Source organism: Manduca sexta, chromosome 24, assembly GCF_014839805.1.
Source record: "Manduca sexta isolate Smith_Timp_Sample1 chromosome 24, JHU_Msex_v1.0, whole genome shotgun sequence".
Classification (NCBI taxonomy): domain Eukaryota; kingdom Metazoa; phylum Arthropoda; class Insecta; order Lepidoptera; family Sphingidae; genus Manduca; species Manduca sexta.
The window spans coordinates 14,488,754-14,505,185 of NC_051138.1; the positions used below are offsets into that span (position 1 = coordinate 14,488,754).

The 16,432-nt window shown below is 35.3% G+C and overlaps 1 protein-coding gene across 5 annotated transcripts; it reads right to left on the reverse strand.

Moving 5' to 3' along the window:
• Positions 1–1,166: 1,166 nt before the first annotated feature.
• Positions 1,167–15,826, reverse strand: LOC115446389 (L-sorbose 1-dehydrogenase). Of its 5 annotated transcripts, none has more exons than XM_037442149.1 (4): positions 15,702–15,826; positions 3,451–3,593; positions 3,034–3,173; positions 1,167–2,750 (listed from the first exon to the last, which is right to left on the reverse strand). In XM_037442149.1, the coding sequence occupies exons 1-4, from the start codon at positions 15,761–15,763 to the stop codon at positions 1,215–1,217; spliced, it is 1,881 nt and encodes a 626-aa protein (XP_037298046.1). In that variant the 5' UTR covers positions 15,764–15,826; the 3' UTR covers positions 1,167–1,214. The 5 variants fall into 5 exon arrangements, with proteins under 5 accessions (XP_037298046.1, XP_037298047.1, XP_037298048.1 ...); XM_037442150.1 differs by having other exon boundaries at positions 1,168–2,750; positions 15,690–15,809; XM_037442151.1 differs by having other exon boundaries at positions 1,168–2,750; positions 15,698–15,792.
• Positions 15,827–16,432: the final 606 nt, after the last annotated feature.

Here is a 16,432-nt window from a genome sequence, read left to right on the forward strand (position 1 = left end):
TTATAAACACACGTTCTGATGACGTTGCAATGAACATTGCTTAACATTGAATTTCTTAACATTTTCGCTTATAACTTTTTTTATTTATAGTTCTACGACAAAAGTTACTAAACCAAAGTTGTAGAGAATTTAATTTGCAACAAAAATGTTTATACATTTTTTTGTCAGATAAATAGTTTAAGAGATACATCGTAAAAACCATTTCAACCCCTATTTTCAAGATGGCGGCCGTGGGACAAGGGTGGCGACCCCACAAACTTGGTTTTAGCTTTAGACTGACCCCCTACACTTCAAAAAATAAAATTGCGTCCTCTAAAAAACGCAAGGTAAGGCCTAAAAAATGAAACATTTCAATGGACTATACCGTATACACACATTTTATATTTCATTGTTACAACTAAGTACAAAAAAAAATATGTGACTTAGCATGTAAAAGTTATTGGGTTTATATAGTTGATTAATCAAACATCCTAATTGAGTAAAAGTTATTCTTTTAAACAGTAACATTTTTTTTATATGATGTTTTGACTCTTAAGTATCCCATTCTGCCCCGGTCTCCCCTATACATACTTACATAAGCCTACATACTAGGTATCAGGGACGTTTGGACATTTTACACCATTTCTTATAATTTCGTACTAGTTTTTACCTTCGGCTCCACATTCGTGAATAAGTTTTTCCGGGATATATATGTTATCGAAAAAGCGGCGATAGCCTAGTTGGGTATGGAACGGACTGCTAAGTCCGCAGGTTCAAATCCCAAGGGCACACACCTCTGAATTTTCTAAAATCATGTGTGTATTCTTTGTGAATTTATCGTTCGCTTTAACGGTGAAGGAAAACATCGTGAGGAAACCTACACATCTGAGAAGTCCTCTATAGGAATTTCGAAGGTGTGTGAAGACTACCAACCCGCACTAGGCCAGCGTGGTGGACTAAGGCCTAATCCCCTCAGTAGTAGAGGAGGCCCGTGCTCAGCAGTGGGCAAGTATATTATAATACAGGGCTGATATTATTAATATTATTATTACAATTGTCAAATATTATGCTGCCCAGCCTAACTTCCTACTTTATTTGAGAAACATGAGCAAGAGCAACAAACAAGAAATAAACATGTATTTAAAAAGAACGCGCGCGTATCGCATACACAAAAGGTCACTTGACAAAAACACATATTTTTTCCTTCACTGTTTTTATTGTTATTTTTTTTTTACTTAAATATTTATACCGTAAGCCTTTTTAATCTCATCAGCACCCTTTTCAGCCATCATTATTATTGGTGCGTTTGTGTTTCCTCTAACTATCTTCCACATGGCACTGCCATCAATGACCCTAAGTCCTTTAGTACCGTATACGCGAAATCTGGAATCGATGACGCCTTGTCCCTTAGGTCCCATAGCACATGTTCCTACAGGATGCCATAAAGTTGTAACCGTATTCAAAATATAGCATTTCCAAAACTTATGAGAATTCTTCTTTATACCCCTACACTGCCTTAAATAATCAAACACCGTCGCATTAAGTTTTCTCATATGCGGTGTGTTTAGAACAGTCAAATAATCCTCCACACTCCGCGTGTGTTTTTCCAAGTCACTAGGGTTCGTATAATATCCACTAACGATAAGTGCCTTCTTCTTCGGATCTTTGCTTTTCAAGTAGACCCTTCCTTTGGATTCCGGTCGCAGAAGAGAAACACCCGTAATGAGCGCTTGATTTTTCTCCATAACTTGCGTCATTGAAACACAATAATCATTAACGTATCTAAATACATGGGAACAAAGGATTGTAGGTAGAATAGATCCAGCGCTAACCGGGTACGCTATAGTTTGATAATCTGGAAAGGTTTGCGATTTATTCAATGCGACGTGTCCCATTAACGCAGGATTAGGAAATTTGTCTAGATTGTTTATTATTTCTACATTTTCAACGAACGATGAAGCATTCCTTCCTTTATTAATAACTATTGGAACTAGAGGATGATCCTGGAGATTTTCACCCACATTCGGTGAATCGAATAAAACTTTTATGTCCATTTCTTCGAGATGTTTCCTGGGACCGATGCCGGATAACATTAATAGTTGTGGACTATTGAAAGCCCCACCTGAAAGTATGACTTCTTTATCAGCCATGAGATTTACAATATTTCCATTTGGGAGATTTACCTCTACACCAACTGCTCGCATGTTTTCATCAAATAAAATCTTCCTGCAATAAGTTTTTGTTAATACTCGCAGATTTTTACGGTCTTTTATAGGCCTAAGGTATGCAACCGACGTGCTCTGTCGAATCTTGTTGTCTATAGTGTATGTAGGTAAGGAATATCCTAACTGTTTGTATCCATTAGTATCTATCAGAATTTCATGTCCATTTTCCTTGAACGCTGCCAAATCATTTTCTACTCTTCCTTGCCAGGTCGGCCGGGTTACGCCTAGATATCCATCTGTGCCGTGCAGATCAGCTGAAGGGCTTGACAATATTTCATCTGAACGTAGACGCTCGCTCTTTATAAAGTATGGCAGGACAGAGTCCCAAGACCATCCCTCTAATCCATTTTCCTCCCATTCGTCGTAGTCTCTCTTATTACCTCTAACGTAAAACATGTAGTTAGCACCGCTGGATCCTCCGAGCATTTTGCCTCTAGTAAAATGAATATTTTTGGTTATGTGCGCTTGACTCGTGTACCCATCGTTGACACTATAGTAGTTCCAATCTTCGTAAGAGTAGTCCACGAATAAAAATAAACCAGGAAGCTGAAAATTAACAACAAATAGATTTGGTGATTTTTTTTTTGTAATATTTCCTACTTCATAAATATATGGTGTAAGTTACAGTGATTCAATTATTATATTAAAGCTGGATTGGTAAATACCATATAACTTGTGAAAGCTTGCATTGGATCCTAAGGACTGATGATGTTTCATTTTTGATACTCCGAATAAGCCTATCAATGGTGTGACCTATAGATATAAATATACCTACCTAGACCTATAAATATAGATTACGACTGTTAATAGTCAAAATAAATAAACGCACCGTAGATTTAAATGAAGGATAGTCCCCCGCCTCCACAAGCATGACCGTCCAGTTGCTGATCTCAGTCAGTCTGTTGGCCAGCACGCAGCCCGCCGAACCAGCGCCTACTATAATGAAGTCGGCATGTTCCACAGCTGAAACTAATACAATACAATGTTTAAAAGAGGTGTAAGTAATATGCAAATATTCCATATTCATTTTAGAAAAGTAAGCTATATACTATCTTATGTTTAAACATCTAAATAAGAAGCATCACGGAAAAAAGAGCACTGTGGAAGTGTCTACAGAAGAAAGTCCAAAAAAAAAATATTTGGTGTAGACAGAGACATAATAGTTTTTAATTAATTATAGAAATAGTGCCATAGATTTTGACATCTTATAAAATTATTTTTTCGATTTCGCACTGCATCATATTACCTTTTGAAGAGTAATCCAGAGGATATTCAGCTACATCTAGGTTGAACATAGAAAACAGTGTCAATGCGGTCTCCAGCAACAGGACTATGGGCCTCGCCGCAAGCACCCCCAGACTACTGGTGATTGATCCCATGAGATCCATCCTGTTCAAAGAATGTGAGTTGAATTATTTAATTTTTGGCGCGGAATATTTACACACACACACATTACGCATTTATCCCCGAAGGGGAATGCAGAGGGGGCACCCACTTTTCGCCAAATGTGTTCCGCATATCACTGCTCGACACGGGATTCGAACATGGGACCTCAGAGCGCTGCCGCGCAGCGCATGCAGTATAACTAAGCCACCGAGGCAGTCCGCAGAATATTTAATGTAAATCATATTTAAAATTTATATAGAAAATGATGAATTTAATGGTAAAATACTTTTTTTCTGCGTTACATGAGACCTACCAGCGCAAATTGATAGCAATTCTTCAATAAATGTAATCCGTACTGATAGCAAAATAAAATATATATAAAGGAATATTCTAGAATATGTGTGACATAACCATATTATGAAATCGATAATTATAATCGTTTTCAAGAATTTAATATTCCCACACCCCATATACTGGTATTAATACAGTACATAATATTGCGAAAATAAATAATTATAAAACACTTATATTAATTAAATCGTCAATATTTTGAATACTATATATCCGGGATTAAGAAAAAAATGTTTTTAAATACAAATATTTAAAGAACATACTTAGTAAGTTATTTTAATATTTTTATAAAATCAACAGACAACTAAGTAACTCGCCTGGTGATAACCGCAAACTATAAACAATAGCAGAAAACACGGAAGGTAGAAGTGCAAAACACTGCACAGCATGGAGCGCACTGCCTACTGAGGCGTTAGTTATTAAAAAAGTGCTATAAGTTACAACGAATTATAATATTATAATTACTTTGCCTTATTGTTCTCCAATGCGAAAAACAACTGGTTTTCGGCTGAAATAGACAATGCAATTTGATGATCTTGCTAAAGATTCTCGCATATAAAAATACGCTATAGTAAATTTTCCAATCAATTTCAGAAGCGTAATCACGCTACAATTTGCTGGGGCTGCAATCTTTGCTGATGTATGGCTAGAGGTCTAACATAAAATAAGGGTTCCATTTAAACCCGGAAAAATACATAGCGGGATTTTTATCCCGAAAAAACTTTTTTACGCGGACTGAGGCTCGAGCAAAAACTAGTGATATAATGCTTTTAGTAATTTAGGTTTTTTTATACATTAAATAATTATGAGAATAGACAAAGCGACTAAGGCTAACGCTATGTCGGCTTCAGACGACACAAACTCAGTATACATCTCTAAGTCACTTGCTTGAAGGCAAACAAGGTAATACTGGTGGTATGATAAATTTATATACCTTCAGATAGTGACCACCGTATACGGTATACTTACAAGGTGTTTAAATACGCCATAATGACCCACGTAAGTGTATCACGTTCCGGGATTAGTCTGTGTTCGGTTCCAACAGGCCGGCATAATTGTGTCGACTGTAGAGGGGTACTCATCTCTCGTCAGTCGACATTCTATTAGACCTCACTTTATACCATCAAGTGTAGTGGGATCATTTTCCCGTGCCCGTTCAAAATATTTTAATTCCGCTTACGTAATAAATACCTAAAATACTCGAGACGTTGGTACTAATAGCGACGAAATCTAAGAAGGATCATTTAATTCATACGATATAGTGACTATCATTGACGTATATTTTATAGACAGGCACGTCTATATAAGCTGGTTGTTCTAAATCTGAATTAAAATTATAATCCAAACGTCACTGTTATAACCTATTTATTTACTTGAACAACAAATAATTTTATTTAATCGACTAACGCCCGAAATTAATAACCAATCCTAATCCAATGTATGCCATCTAAGATTGATAATTCATTCGTTTTTATGGATAAAGCATGCCAATAACCAATCCATAGATTCAGTAAGCTATCTCTAACAATAATCGATCTTTGAGAGGACGGATTACAGATCATAGATTACCCTCTGTTTGAAAATGACAGTTTACGCTTGCCAATACTCTATCTACCCGTTTTGACATTTGATTTGATTGTTGTAAACAATCGCATTTTCCAATCGGACCAATTCCTCAGTTTACTCAATATGTTTTGAATATCGCTTACACTGATTTTAAGGGAAACGAAAAGGCAATGGAAATATCCATATTCTCTAGCGACAGTGACGACAGTGATTTGGAGGGACTAGCGATACTGATAGCGAAACTGAAAGTCGCGCTTCATCACGGGTAATGAAAAGAGTTAACTACATGCAGACCCTGGATGAGTTTGATTTCACGTTTGGATTAGGCTTTCGAAATCTGCTTGCCAATCATTGTTAGTTAAACTGATCTCGTATATTCGTGTTACTTCTATGTACAAGGTAAATAATTATTGACATTATTTACAAAAATACCGTACCTACCGAACTATTAGATAGGTACTAACAAGGGGCAATTGCATCGTTTTTCAGGAACTATGGTGTTTCTCCATTCCATCAACTTTTGCTGAGGAATAGGAAATATTTATATTATCTTTTCAGGACATTTGGTACATGGAAACGTCGCTTCCCTGTGACTGCATTGACATTGCGTTTATCTTTACCTAAAGTTCAAACAATAATAATTGCAACTGCAGTTTTGCACAATATTTGTCGGAATCACAGGCTAGAGGAAATTCCAACCCAAGTGGAATTATCAACTGCTGATATTATTAATTATGAGAACAATATAGAGAATCAAGATATTGGAGAAAGAACAGCATTAGCAAATAACTTCTTTACTTAGTAAAATAAAATACCTTTACAATCACTGCTATTTATTTTATTGCTTATCTACATTTTTAATTCACAATAATAATTACAAATTAACATAGTTTTATTAGTTGAAAGTTAAAACATAGAAACAGGCAAAATTTCCATACATTATCTATACTATTATATAAAGCTGAAGAGTATGTTCGTTTGAACGCGCTGGTCTCAGGAACTTCCGGTTCGAATTGAAAAATTCTTGTAGTGTTGGATAGCCCATTTATTGAGGATGGCTATTATAGGGTATATGTATATCATCACACCATAGTGTGATGATTTTTGGTCCCATTGGTCATAACCAATGGGACCAAAAACGGCTAAAATTGATTACTTTTGAGAGCTTCCGTTGCGTGCGCTGCATAAACGGTTAAAGTTATGCAACAATTATGTATAACGGAATTGTAATTTGTTCCATAACACTGGATAATGTGTACAGAGTCAATTATTATTATATGGCACCGAGTTTACTGCGTACTTCATACTAAAAACTAAATCCTTTAAAGATTTATTAATATATTATGAACAATGTTATTAAACTTCAGTGTCAAAATATGTCAGCAACCACATTACTCACGTTCCATTTTGAAACTAATTAAAAAGTTTGTATCTTAAATATGACATGTACTAATTATTAATTATTTCTTTTGAGGGCTAAAATACATAAAATATTTTTTTATTACTCCAACTCTTATTTTTCGCAATTAGGCAAATATTGAAACGAATAGTTTGTATGGAAATTACAAAAAGTATTTTTTACGAATGGAATATTCTGCATAAAATGGAATGGTCAGGAGGGAACGCATCTGGAAAGGATTGCCAGCGATCTATCGTTGAAGGCAAGCAAGGATAGGCGAGTTAAGATATTGGCATGCCGATAGGAGACCAATCGAAAGATAGTCGGCAATCTAAGATAGTTTTCAGTCTTGGATAGTAGATACATTATTAATTTCGGGCGTAATATTTTTATTCAAATCCAGGTTTACACTTAGAATTGAGTTTTTGTATTATGAGCGCCACTTCGTATATAAGCACACGCTGTCAATATTGAAATCATACTAAAGTCAGATGTACGGATTGCAGTACAGTTGCGTCGAACACAATGAGTGTACGGAACGCTAGATCCAGTAAGTAATACACGTAACGGTGAAAATAGTGACTACACAGATTGTGATTGAATTGTGATCAGGTCGGAGTAATCGAAGTGCGTAATAATATGATTAACAGCAAAATACATTAATTCTCTAGGTAATTGCCATAATTATGTCAACACACGTAATTGCCTAACACTCAGACCTCACAATATAACATGTAAATACCTCAAGTGATGTAAGTTCAATAATTTATAATTACTATCAATCAATGCTTAATGCATCTTCGACATTACATAGGGTAAAACCAGATGAGATCGAATTTTCACTCACTAGACGGAACTTATTTATTGTTAGTTCCCTTCGTTACGGTTCATAGGTAATTTCGTTCGAACTTAGACTAGAAAAGACAAGGGAAATAAGAAAATCATAAAGAACTTAAAGGTTTTACGACCTTGTGTTAAATAGTTCGGTGACAAGACTTAATAAAATGAAGTATATTTTCTGAGTTAAATGGTCAGTTTTTGACATGAGCTTTAATAACTTTTTAATGGTCAGATTGTTAGTTCGCGTATCTGTATTCGTTGATGTCTCATCCTCTTCCTGCGACCGTCCTGGGCCTAGGTTTGTAGCACGTTAGTGAGTTGGCCTCAGCATGGTCGCTTAATTTTTTAGAGTAACGAGCTCCAAAGGGCTCACCCAAAAGTGGTATGTGTTTGTATAAGCCGACCATCATCAGGCTAACAAACATGAATAATACAAAATAATCATGTGAATAATATAAAAAAGTAGAACTAAACTTTAACATATTATACTCAATATGGCGCTTGGTTTGAACATACTTTTTATTAAAAATATATGTGCCCCTATACTTCGAATAATAAAGAGAGATAGCAATATCAGACCGTGGTTAGGTAATCATATAGAATGAGCATGTAAAAACATAGTATTTATAATGAATACGAAACATTTATGAAGCTTATACAACCTATGAAATGTCCAGAAATATTTTTTAAGGAAAATATTGGTTACACAGGGGATATACAATCACTAGATGTAGCCACATCCGGGAGGGATGGCCAATAGTAACTATAAAAGTTAAATGTGAGGTTTATTCTACTACTTATAATACTTAATAACTTTAATTTTTTTAAGGTTTTATTTATTAATTGTAGTTTTAAATTCTTCGTCTTCCAAAAAATCTGTGGCCTTACCTCCTAGTTTGCCTATACGTGTAGATAAATACATCAATAAAGTATTGACAAAACCAAAAAAAAAATCTATTGCGTATGGAATTATTCTGATCTTTTTCTCCTGGAATGAAGTTCGCAGATTCAAAACACGAGACAAACTGCAACATCTCTATTTAAAAACTTATGTGATTATTTTTAACAATTATAATTAGCTTTAATGTGAAAGAAAAGATTATAAGAAAACATACATACCTAAGAATTTTAGATAATAATTTCGAAAGTGTGTAACGTCTCCCAACCCGCACTATGCCAATGCGGTGTACCGACTAAAGCTTACGTCCTCAGTAGTAGAGGAGGCCCGACCTGAGAAGTGACTCAGTGTTATATATTACTGAACTGATATTACTATACATTATTATTATTTACAAGGTATTGCTCGCAGCTTCGCCCGAAATGACTTTCCAGTTACAAGTCTGAAAAACACTTTACAACGCCAGCACTATTTATTTAAAAGTCAGATAAAAAATCCTTTATTTCCCAAGGGAGAATATTACCAAGAGTTTGCCAAATTTCTTCCAAATTATTTCAGTTGTTTCCACGTTATCTTTTAGCAAACAAACAAACATTCAAACATTTTTATTAACCTTATTATTTGTAATATTAAGTAAGAAGTAAAAACACGGATAACAACAATAAAAAGCAACCTTAAATAATGGAACGGAAACTGAAACATTGACCAGATTCAGTAAATTCAATCAGCTTACTGGGGCAGTCGAGTAATAATACATTAATTATCTTTTATTTTAGTTGAATCAACCTAATTGACTATAAATAAGCGTACTTAAAGATCCCGTATAAAGATAAATTTTACCTAAAACATGAACCAGACCTTTGCAGTTTCAAATATGCCGGCATAATTGTGTCGATTGACGACGGATAACAATCTCTAGTCAGTCGATACAATCTGGACCTCACTCCGATTACCATCAAGGGCACTGGGGTCAGTTTGTTCTGCCCCAAAGAAAAACGGTTATATACAGATTGATCCCGGAACTATACATTACGTAGACTACTGTGGCGGATGTTGCATCTTGTGTTACGTGTACGGAGATTGCTATCCGAACGGATACAAATATGCTGTCACCAGTAAAACATGACAATCGATAAATAATATTTTATATCAGTATTCTATTTTTTCTTTTGCGGTCTATTTCTGCCGCCAAGCAGCAGTGTGTAGTCAATGTTGTGTTCTGGTTTGAAAGATATGTAGCCTATTTAACTACTGAATATAATAAGACTTAACATATGTCTCAGAATGGCGAGCGCAGTGGAATACCAAACAATATTTTGTAATTCAGGATATTGGATGGTGTTTCAATTGTATGTAGGCGGTCGTATCGCTTACTATGAGGCAAGTTTTTCTCGTCATTCACAGAAATAAAAAAATATAGGGAGACTAGGGTTAATTGAAACAACTCAAATATCTTGTAAATTTTTAGTGATAGTAAAGAAGTTCCAAGGGGGAAACGCAGCGCCTTGGATTTTTTAACCTGTAGACTATTGCTCGATGCGATTCTGAGCTCTGCAATTTTTATGATAGCGTGTTGCTTTTTTTAATACCAAATCAATAATTTGACCCTTATTTCTTCAAGCATAGATCAAAAATAATCGTTTTCGTTGATCCAGTTGACAGATACCATTATTACACCGGCACTACTAGGTGTAGTTTAATGTAGTTAAAGCGACATACGACTTTAAATTCTTTATTATATGATAATATTTATAATAAAATGAGGATATGAGGGCAGAGGAAACGGAGGTAATGGAAACGTGTGTTACAAACTGTGTTTCATACCCAAGCATTATCTAAATCTTATTTTTAATATCGGAAAATAGTCATAAGCCTTGAACAACAGCAGTACATGCGACTAATTGATATGAAAACGTTTGTAAAAACCTCAAAATATATCACGTTTTTTATATAGTAATAAGTGTGATACCTTTTTTTTCATAAGCATATTTTAGATATGCTAATAATTATAATATATAATTATTATTCTATGTATAGAATAATCAAAAGTTACCATCCCTTTCTTATTTTTTTTTTACACACACAGATTATTATTAATATTATGTTTATAGTAATAAATATTTTTTATACACACAATTTTTTTTTTTTTATTTCAGTTTATTATTAGACCTAAGCAGCACTAAAGTTATTGGAGGAGCAGTTAGTCCTAACCCCGCCTAACACTAAAGGGGCCAGGAGTGACTGAAAACCAGCGCTGGTTGAGTTTCACAGCTCAGACAGCAGTTAGCTGAGCCACTTACTTTTGCCATTATTTTTTTTTTGTAAGGTTGTTTTTTTAATGTTTTTAATTTCTGTAATAGTTTTAATATGGGCAATAAACGTTTTTATTATTTATTATTATTATTATATAAAGCTGAAAAGCAATTGAACCCAACGTAAGGTAAATTGAAACGTTTTCCGGCATTTTCTAAATTGCCTATACAAAAGTCATATCCAGTAAAAAATCAAAATCCATGTTAATATCCTAAAACAATACAATTTAGCTTTAATAAAGGCCATTCCCGTTCATATAAAATGTATGTTGACTTCATACTAATCAGTTCTCGCAATACCGTTCCAATTAACCCCAGTATCCCTGTGTGTGCTACTAATCCTTATGGTATAAGCAATAAGCATGACCCAAAACTTTGTTTTGGCCCGGTTATGAATGTTTTTACCTTACACTTATAATATGAAATTTTAAAGAATTTGTACATTTTTATTTTTAAATATGCCGTGTTTAAAATAAAATCAAGTTCTTGTATACTTCCGGAATATCTTATTTTGGTCTTGAAGTATATATTTAAAACAACGCATGCACGGAACTGCGCCAAAAATATATATTTATTAAATAAAATGTATTGCGTGCGCTGTGAAGTCCTGGGTGCAAACGCCGGATCGGGCAAAGTGATAAAAGTGTGTTTTCTGCGCATTATTAATTTAAAGTCTGGAATTTGTGCCCGCTATGGTGATAGGCTCGCCCGCTATCACATCATGGGACGGAATGTACTTCACGAAAAATAGGAGCCCTGGTTGCACCTTTGCCTACCCATTTCAAGATTATCATAGGTACCTACATGAGTACTATGCAACGTTATTATGACATTGCATTACTAAATGAAACCACATACTTCTTTAAAAAAACACTTTCCTATAAGTTACTCGCACCATAGATGTAAACAATAGAGGGAGTGTCCAACCAAATCATTATCTTTAAAAATTAATTTAGATTTTACACGCCCTAAAGTCAAGAGTATTACTTTGAGGAATTCGTTGCAGCGGAAACATCACACTTTCAGTCAGAAATACACTCACGCACATGCCATATTTTCACTAAACTAAAAAAATATAAAAAAAAAGTAAAAGTGAAACTGGGAATTTTGGTGGAAATATCGTTACTCATGAATGAATTTTGGTATAATGTTAGCGGAGTTAAAAACGGGTATGGGGTTTAATTTATTAACGCAATGTAAAAATGACCCTATATATAATATATAATAGGTATAGTGAAAAAATAAATAAAAGCGATTATAATATAATAATAATATCAGCCCTGTATTATATAATATAAGTCCCACTGTTGGGAACGGGCCTCCTCTACTACTGAGAGGGAAAAGCGATTAATTTTACTTAAGTAATTACCTGTTAGCACCGTAGTCTATGGTGTGTAGAGATGGTGATCTCCCACTATCTCCCCTTTCTTACGGAACAAATAAAGTACACTGGTAAATTAATTATTTCTTATAATAATCTAGATTAAAACTCGTGGACGTTTAACGGAGGCGAAGTCAGAAGCACAACAAAGAAATTTTAATTAATACCATAAACGTAACTACTTGAACATTGTCCTTTAAACTATTTTTATATTACAGAACATCGTTAATATACGATATGAATTTATTTACTGCAATATTTGTCAGAAGGACTACCAACTCGCTTGCTACTACATTTTATATACCACTTTTTCCTTGTCAAATAATAAATGTTTGGTTAAAATAAAGGACAAATTATAAAAATGTGTAGGTCACTTGTGCGAATTATTGTCAAACTTGGTCATTTGCGTAAGTATTTTGAATAAGGCTGGCTTCATCCATTGGTATTCCGTTGTATGACGGTGATTATTTGCCACGAAGAAACCGGCTTCTACATTTGTATATTCTACTATAAAAATATGAGAACATACAGTAATCTTTTGACCGTTAAAGTTTGAGCATCTTACTCAAAAAAGATTGCAAGTGCCATATAATAATAAATAATAATACCAGGCCTCTATTATATACTTACTGTCCCACTGTTGGGCACGGGCCTCCTCAACTACTGAGAGGGATTAGGCCTTAGTACACCACGCTGGCCTAGTGGGTTTGGGAGACTGCACACACCCTCTAAAATTCCTATAGAGAATTTCGCAGGTATGCAGGTCTCCTGACGATGTTTTCCTTCACCGTCATAGCAAGCGATTATTCACAAAGAATACACACATATTTTAGTGGTAGTCCGTTCCGCAACAACTGGGCTATCGCCGCTGTTGTTGCAAAAGCCATAACATGAATCATCAGGAAATATTTAGACACATATCTTACTACATATCTTGAATCAACATTCACCGCCGAAAGTACAAAATTATCATTATATTGCCGCTAGGTAGGTACCTATTTTCATCGATATGGCGGCCTTTGGTTCATATCGGAGTTTCCACGAATACACCACGGCACACTGGCGTAGCTGGTTAATGAGAGGCTCTATATCAAAATTTGCTGGGGGTCCCTTTAGGGCAATGCGTATTTTTGGCCGCTTGCTTGGTTTAGTATGGGTATGCCAAGAGGAGTCCCTTAAGCCCGGGGATCGGTATCCCTGTTCCTTCTGATACGGCACTAGCAACGCCCCTGCGCCACGGACTGCTATGTTTGTCATTTCTAGCTACAGCTTAATAAAAAGTTTTATAAAGCTGTAGGTAGAAATCACAAACATAGAATAGGATCCATAACCAGATAATGTACCTTTTAAAGGCACCTCCGTTCCCCTAAAAAATATTTTTTTAAGCGACAGAAAGTAATGAATTCGTGAAAGGCAATGAAAACTGTCTGGAGAGGAATGAAGTATGCAAGGAGCGAAATGATATTTGACAGGAAGCTAACTCAAGCGCCACAGACAGAGGGCAGCAAATCACTGCGAAAAGAAGCCTATGCTAATCCTGTACATACTTTACCAGAGGACCAAATTTCATTCAAATTCGTACAGCGGTTTTCTACGTCTTTCTACGTTTACTTTGTGCAAACATTCAAACATTTTCACAAACTTTCGTATTTATAATATTAGTAAGATTTAAAAGATAATAGAGACAGAATTACAGCTAGATCATAATAAACATACAGATAAGGAAATCAAAGAAGCTATCATTAAAAAGCAAAATCGGCAATGGCGTAACAAACCACTACACGGACAGTTTCCCAAGGAAGTACTTGACCAAGCTAATATAGATAAAGACCAATCATTCAAATGGATAAAAAAGCAACAAGTAGCTCCCTCAATAGAATCCTCTATATTTGCCATACAAGATCAGGCAGTTACGACGCGGCAACACCAACGTGACATCCTCAAGTTACCAATAAATGGTAAATGTCGTCTATGTGCTACTAAAGACGAAACAACGCAGCATATCATCTCTGGTTGTGAAAAACTAGCAGGGAATTATTACATATATAGGCACAATAATCTTATACAATACATCTATTGGTGTCTTGCTCGAAAACATAATATAGAGGTTAACAAATTATGGTGGAAAGAAAACTTAACACAACCGAAAGTAGTAGAAAATGAAACAGTTAAAATAATGTGGGAAATTCCAATTCAGACCGACGTCACTGTAATACATAATAGACCAGATTTAATATATGTAGATAAAGTTAACAATTTCACCTACCTCATAGATGTCACGGTACCTTCAGATTATAATATAGGAGCAAAGGAAATAGAAAAACTTAATAAATACCACCTACTCAAAACTGAGATTAGGCGTTTATGGAACACGGAAACACAAGTCATCCCTATAGTAATAGGTTCAACTGGTATGGTGACAAAAAGTTTATCCAGATATATTAACACATTAAACTCCAGCATAGATATCAACATCCTCCAAAAACAAGCAGCAATCCATACGTCCGTTATATTGAGCAGAGTGTTAGGAGACACGTTTTACGTACACGGGGAACAACAGGGAGACTGAATCACCTCTTCCCTGAAGGTATCAGGGCGGGTGGTCAATAAACCCAAGCAAAAAAGCTCGAGTCAGAGAAAACTTTGAAAGTTGAAGTAAGATTTTAATGCAATTATGACGGAATGAAAATAATACACCAAATATGCATGACTTCGAAACTTAAAACTTTCGATTATCATTGTTATATTTAAATGACTATCAGTAAAGTAAGTACTATAGTTTTAGGTTTGTTAAAAATTTAAGATCATGAGCATAGACAGAACATATATCGCCTACTACGAAAGCTATTCTATTATTAGTTAAAGGAAGCTACATTACACTTGAGTGTTTTAGGCAACTTTTTCTCCAAGATAAATATTAAGCGGAATTTGTAGGATACAAATTAAAGGTACAAGTTTGAAAAATCTCTCTCTCTCTCTGGTCGGTCCCTCATATCTGAGGATCGTGCTCAGCATCAGGGTTGCATCTATAGCGGATGATCTGCCTCCACCGGTTTCTATCCAACGCGAAGTTTCTTCTTTGAAAGATACTCAAAATAAAATATGTCGACTGCCTCAATGGCATAGTTGTAGTGGATACGCGATACGACACCGCGCTGAGATCCCGGCATCTAATCCCGTGTTGGACAATGTGGTATTGGGTTTTTTGCACAGTATCCACCAGGACTCCGATATGCTCGACAAACAGGGCGATAAATGGTTGCATCTCAGTTCTGTGATATGTTTTATGAAAATAAAAATGAAACAATATTACAAAACGGTCCGAATTTTATCCTTTCCTATAATTAGGTACCTGTTTACCTACTCTTCCGCACGCGGCAGAGCGATGTTGCGAAACAAGTTCGTAGACTCGCCAATGTTGAACATTTAACACTGAATACCAAAATGCAATTGTTTAAAAAAGGATATTTGAAACAGCGTTTATTTCAATATTTATTTTAATAAGATCAGATAACCCAAATACACTAACTATGTTAATAATAAAAAAATACTACAGTTTTACAGTTAATTTAAATAAACAATCAGTTAACTTAATAACTACATACGAGTACAATATTTCACGAGTTTATTTCACAATGCCGCAAACATTCACACTGAATACCGTTCCATTTAGTCGCATATACCTACGTCATAATGTGCGTCAGAATGGCATTGAGAGTTCACGAAAACGGTGACCTAGAAAGTACCTTGGTCTGCTGGACGGCAAAAAAATTGTACTTCCTACTGCGACAATAATTGTTTGGTACACCTGCACTGCTCGTTATTAATATCCGAAGCGTCTACTATACCACACATGGTTATTAATTGGTTATAATATCACCTCCTGGATTTGTAGCCAAGAAAACCTAATAAAAATTTCGTAGGGAACGTGTATGAATAGTATGCATAGACCTGCATCGATGTTCCCCAAGCGCTAGGACTTGTCCTTCTTTAAACGAGGCTTAAAAGAGTGCTGACCTCCCGGTAGGCAACGCCTTGGCTGTGCCTCTGACATTGCTTCAGTCCATGGGCGACACATGCTGCTTACCATCAGGT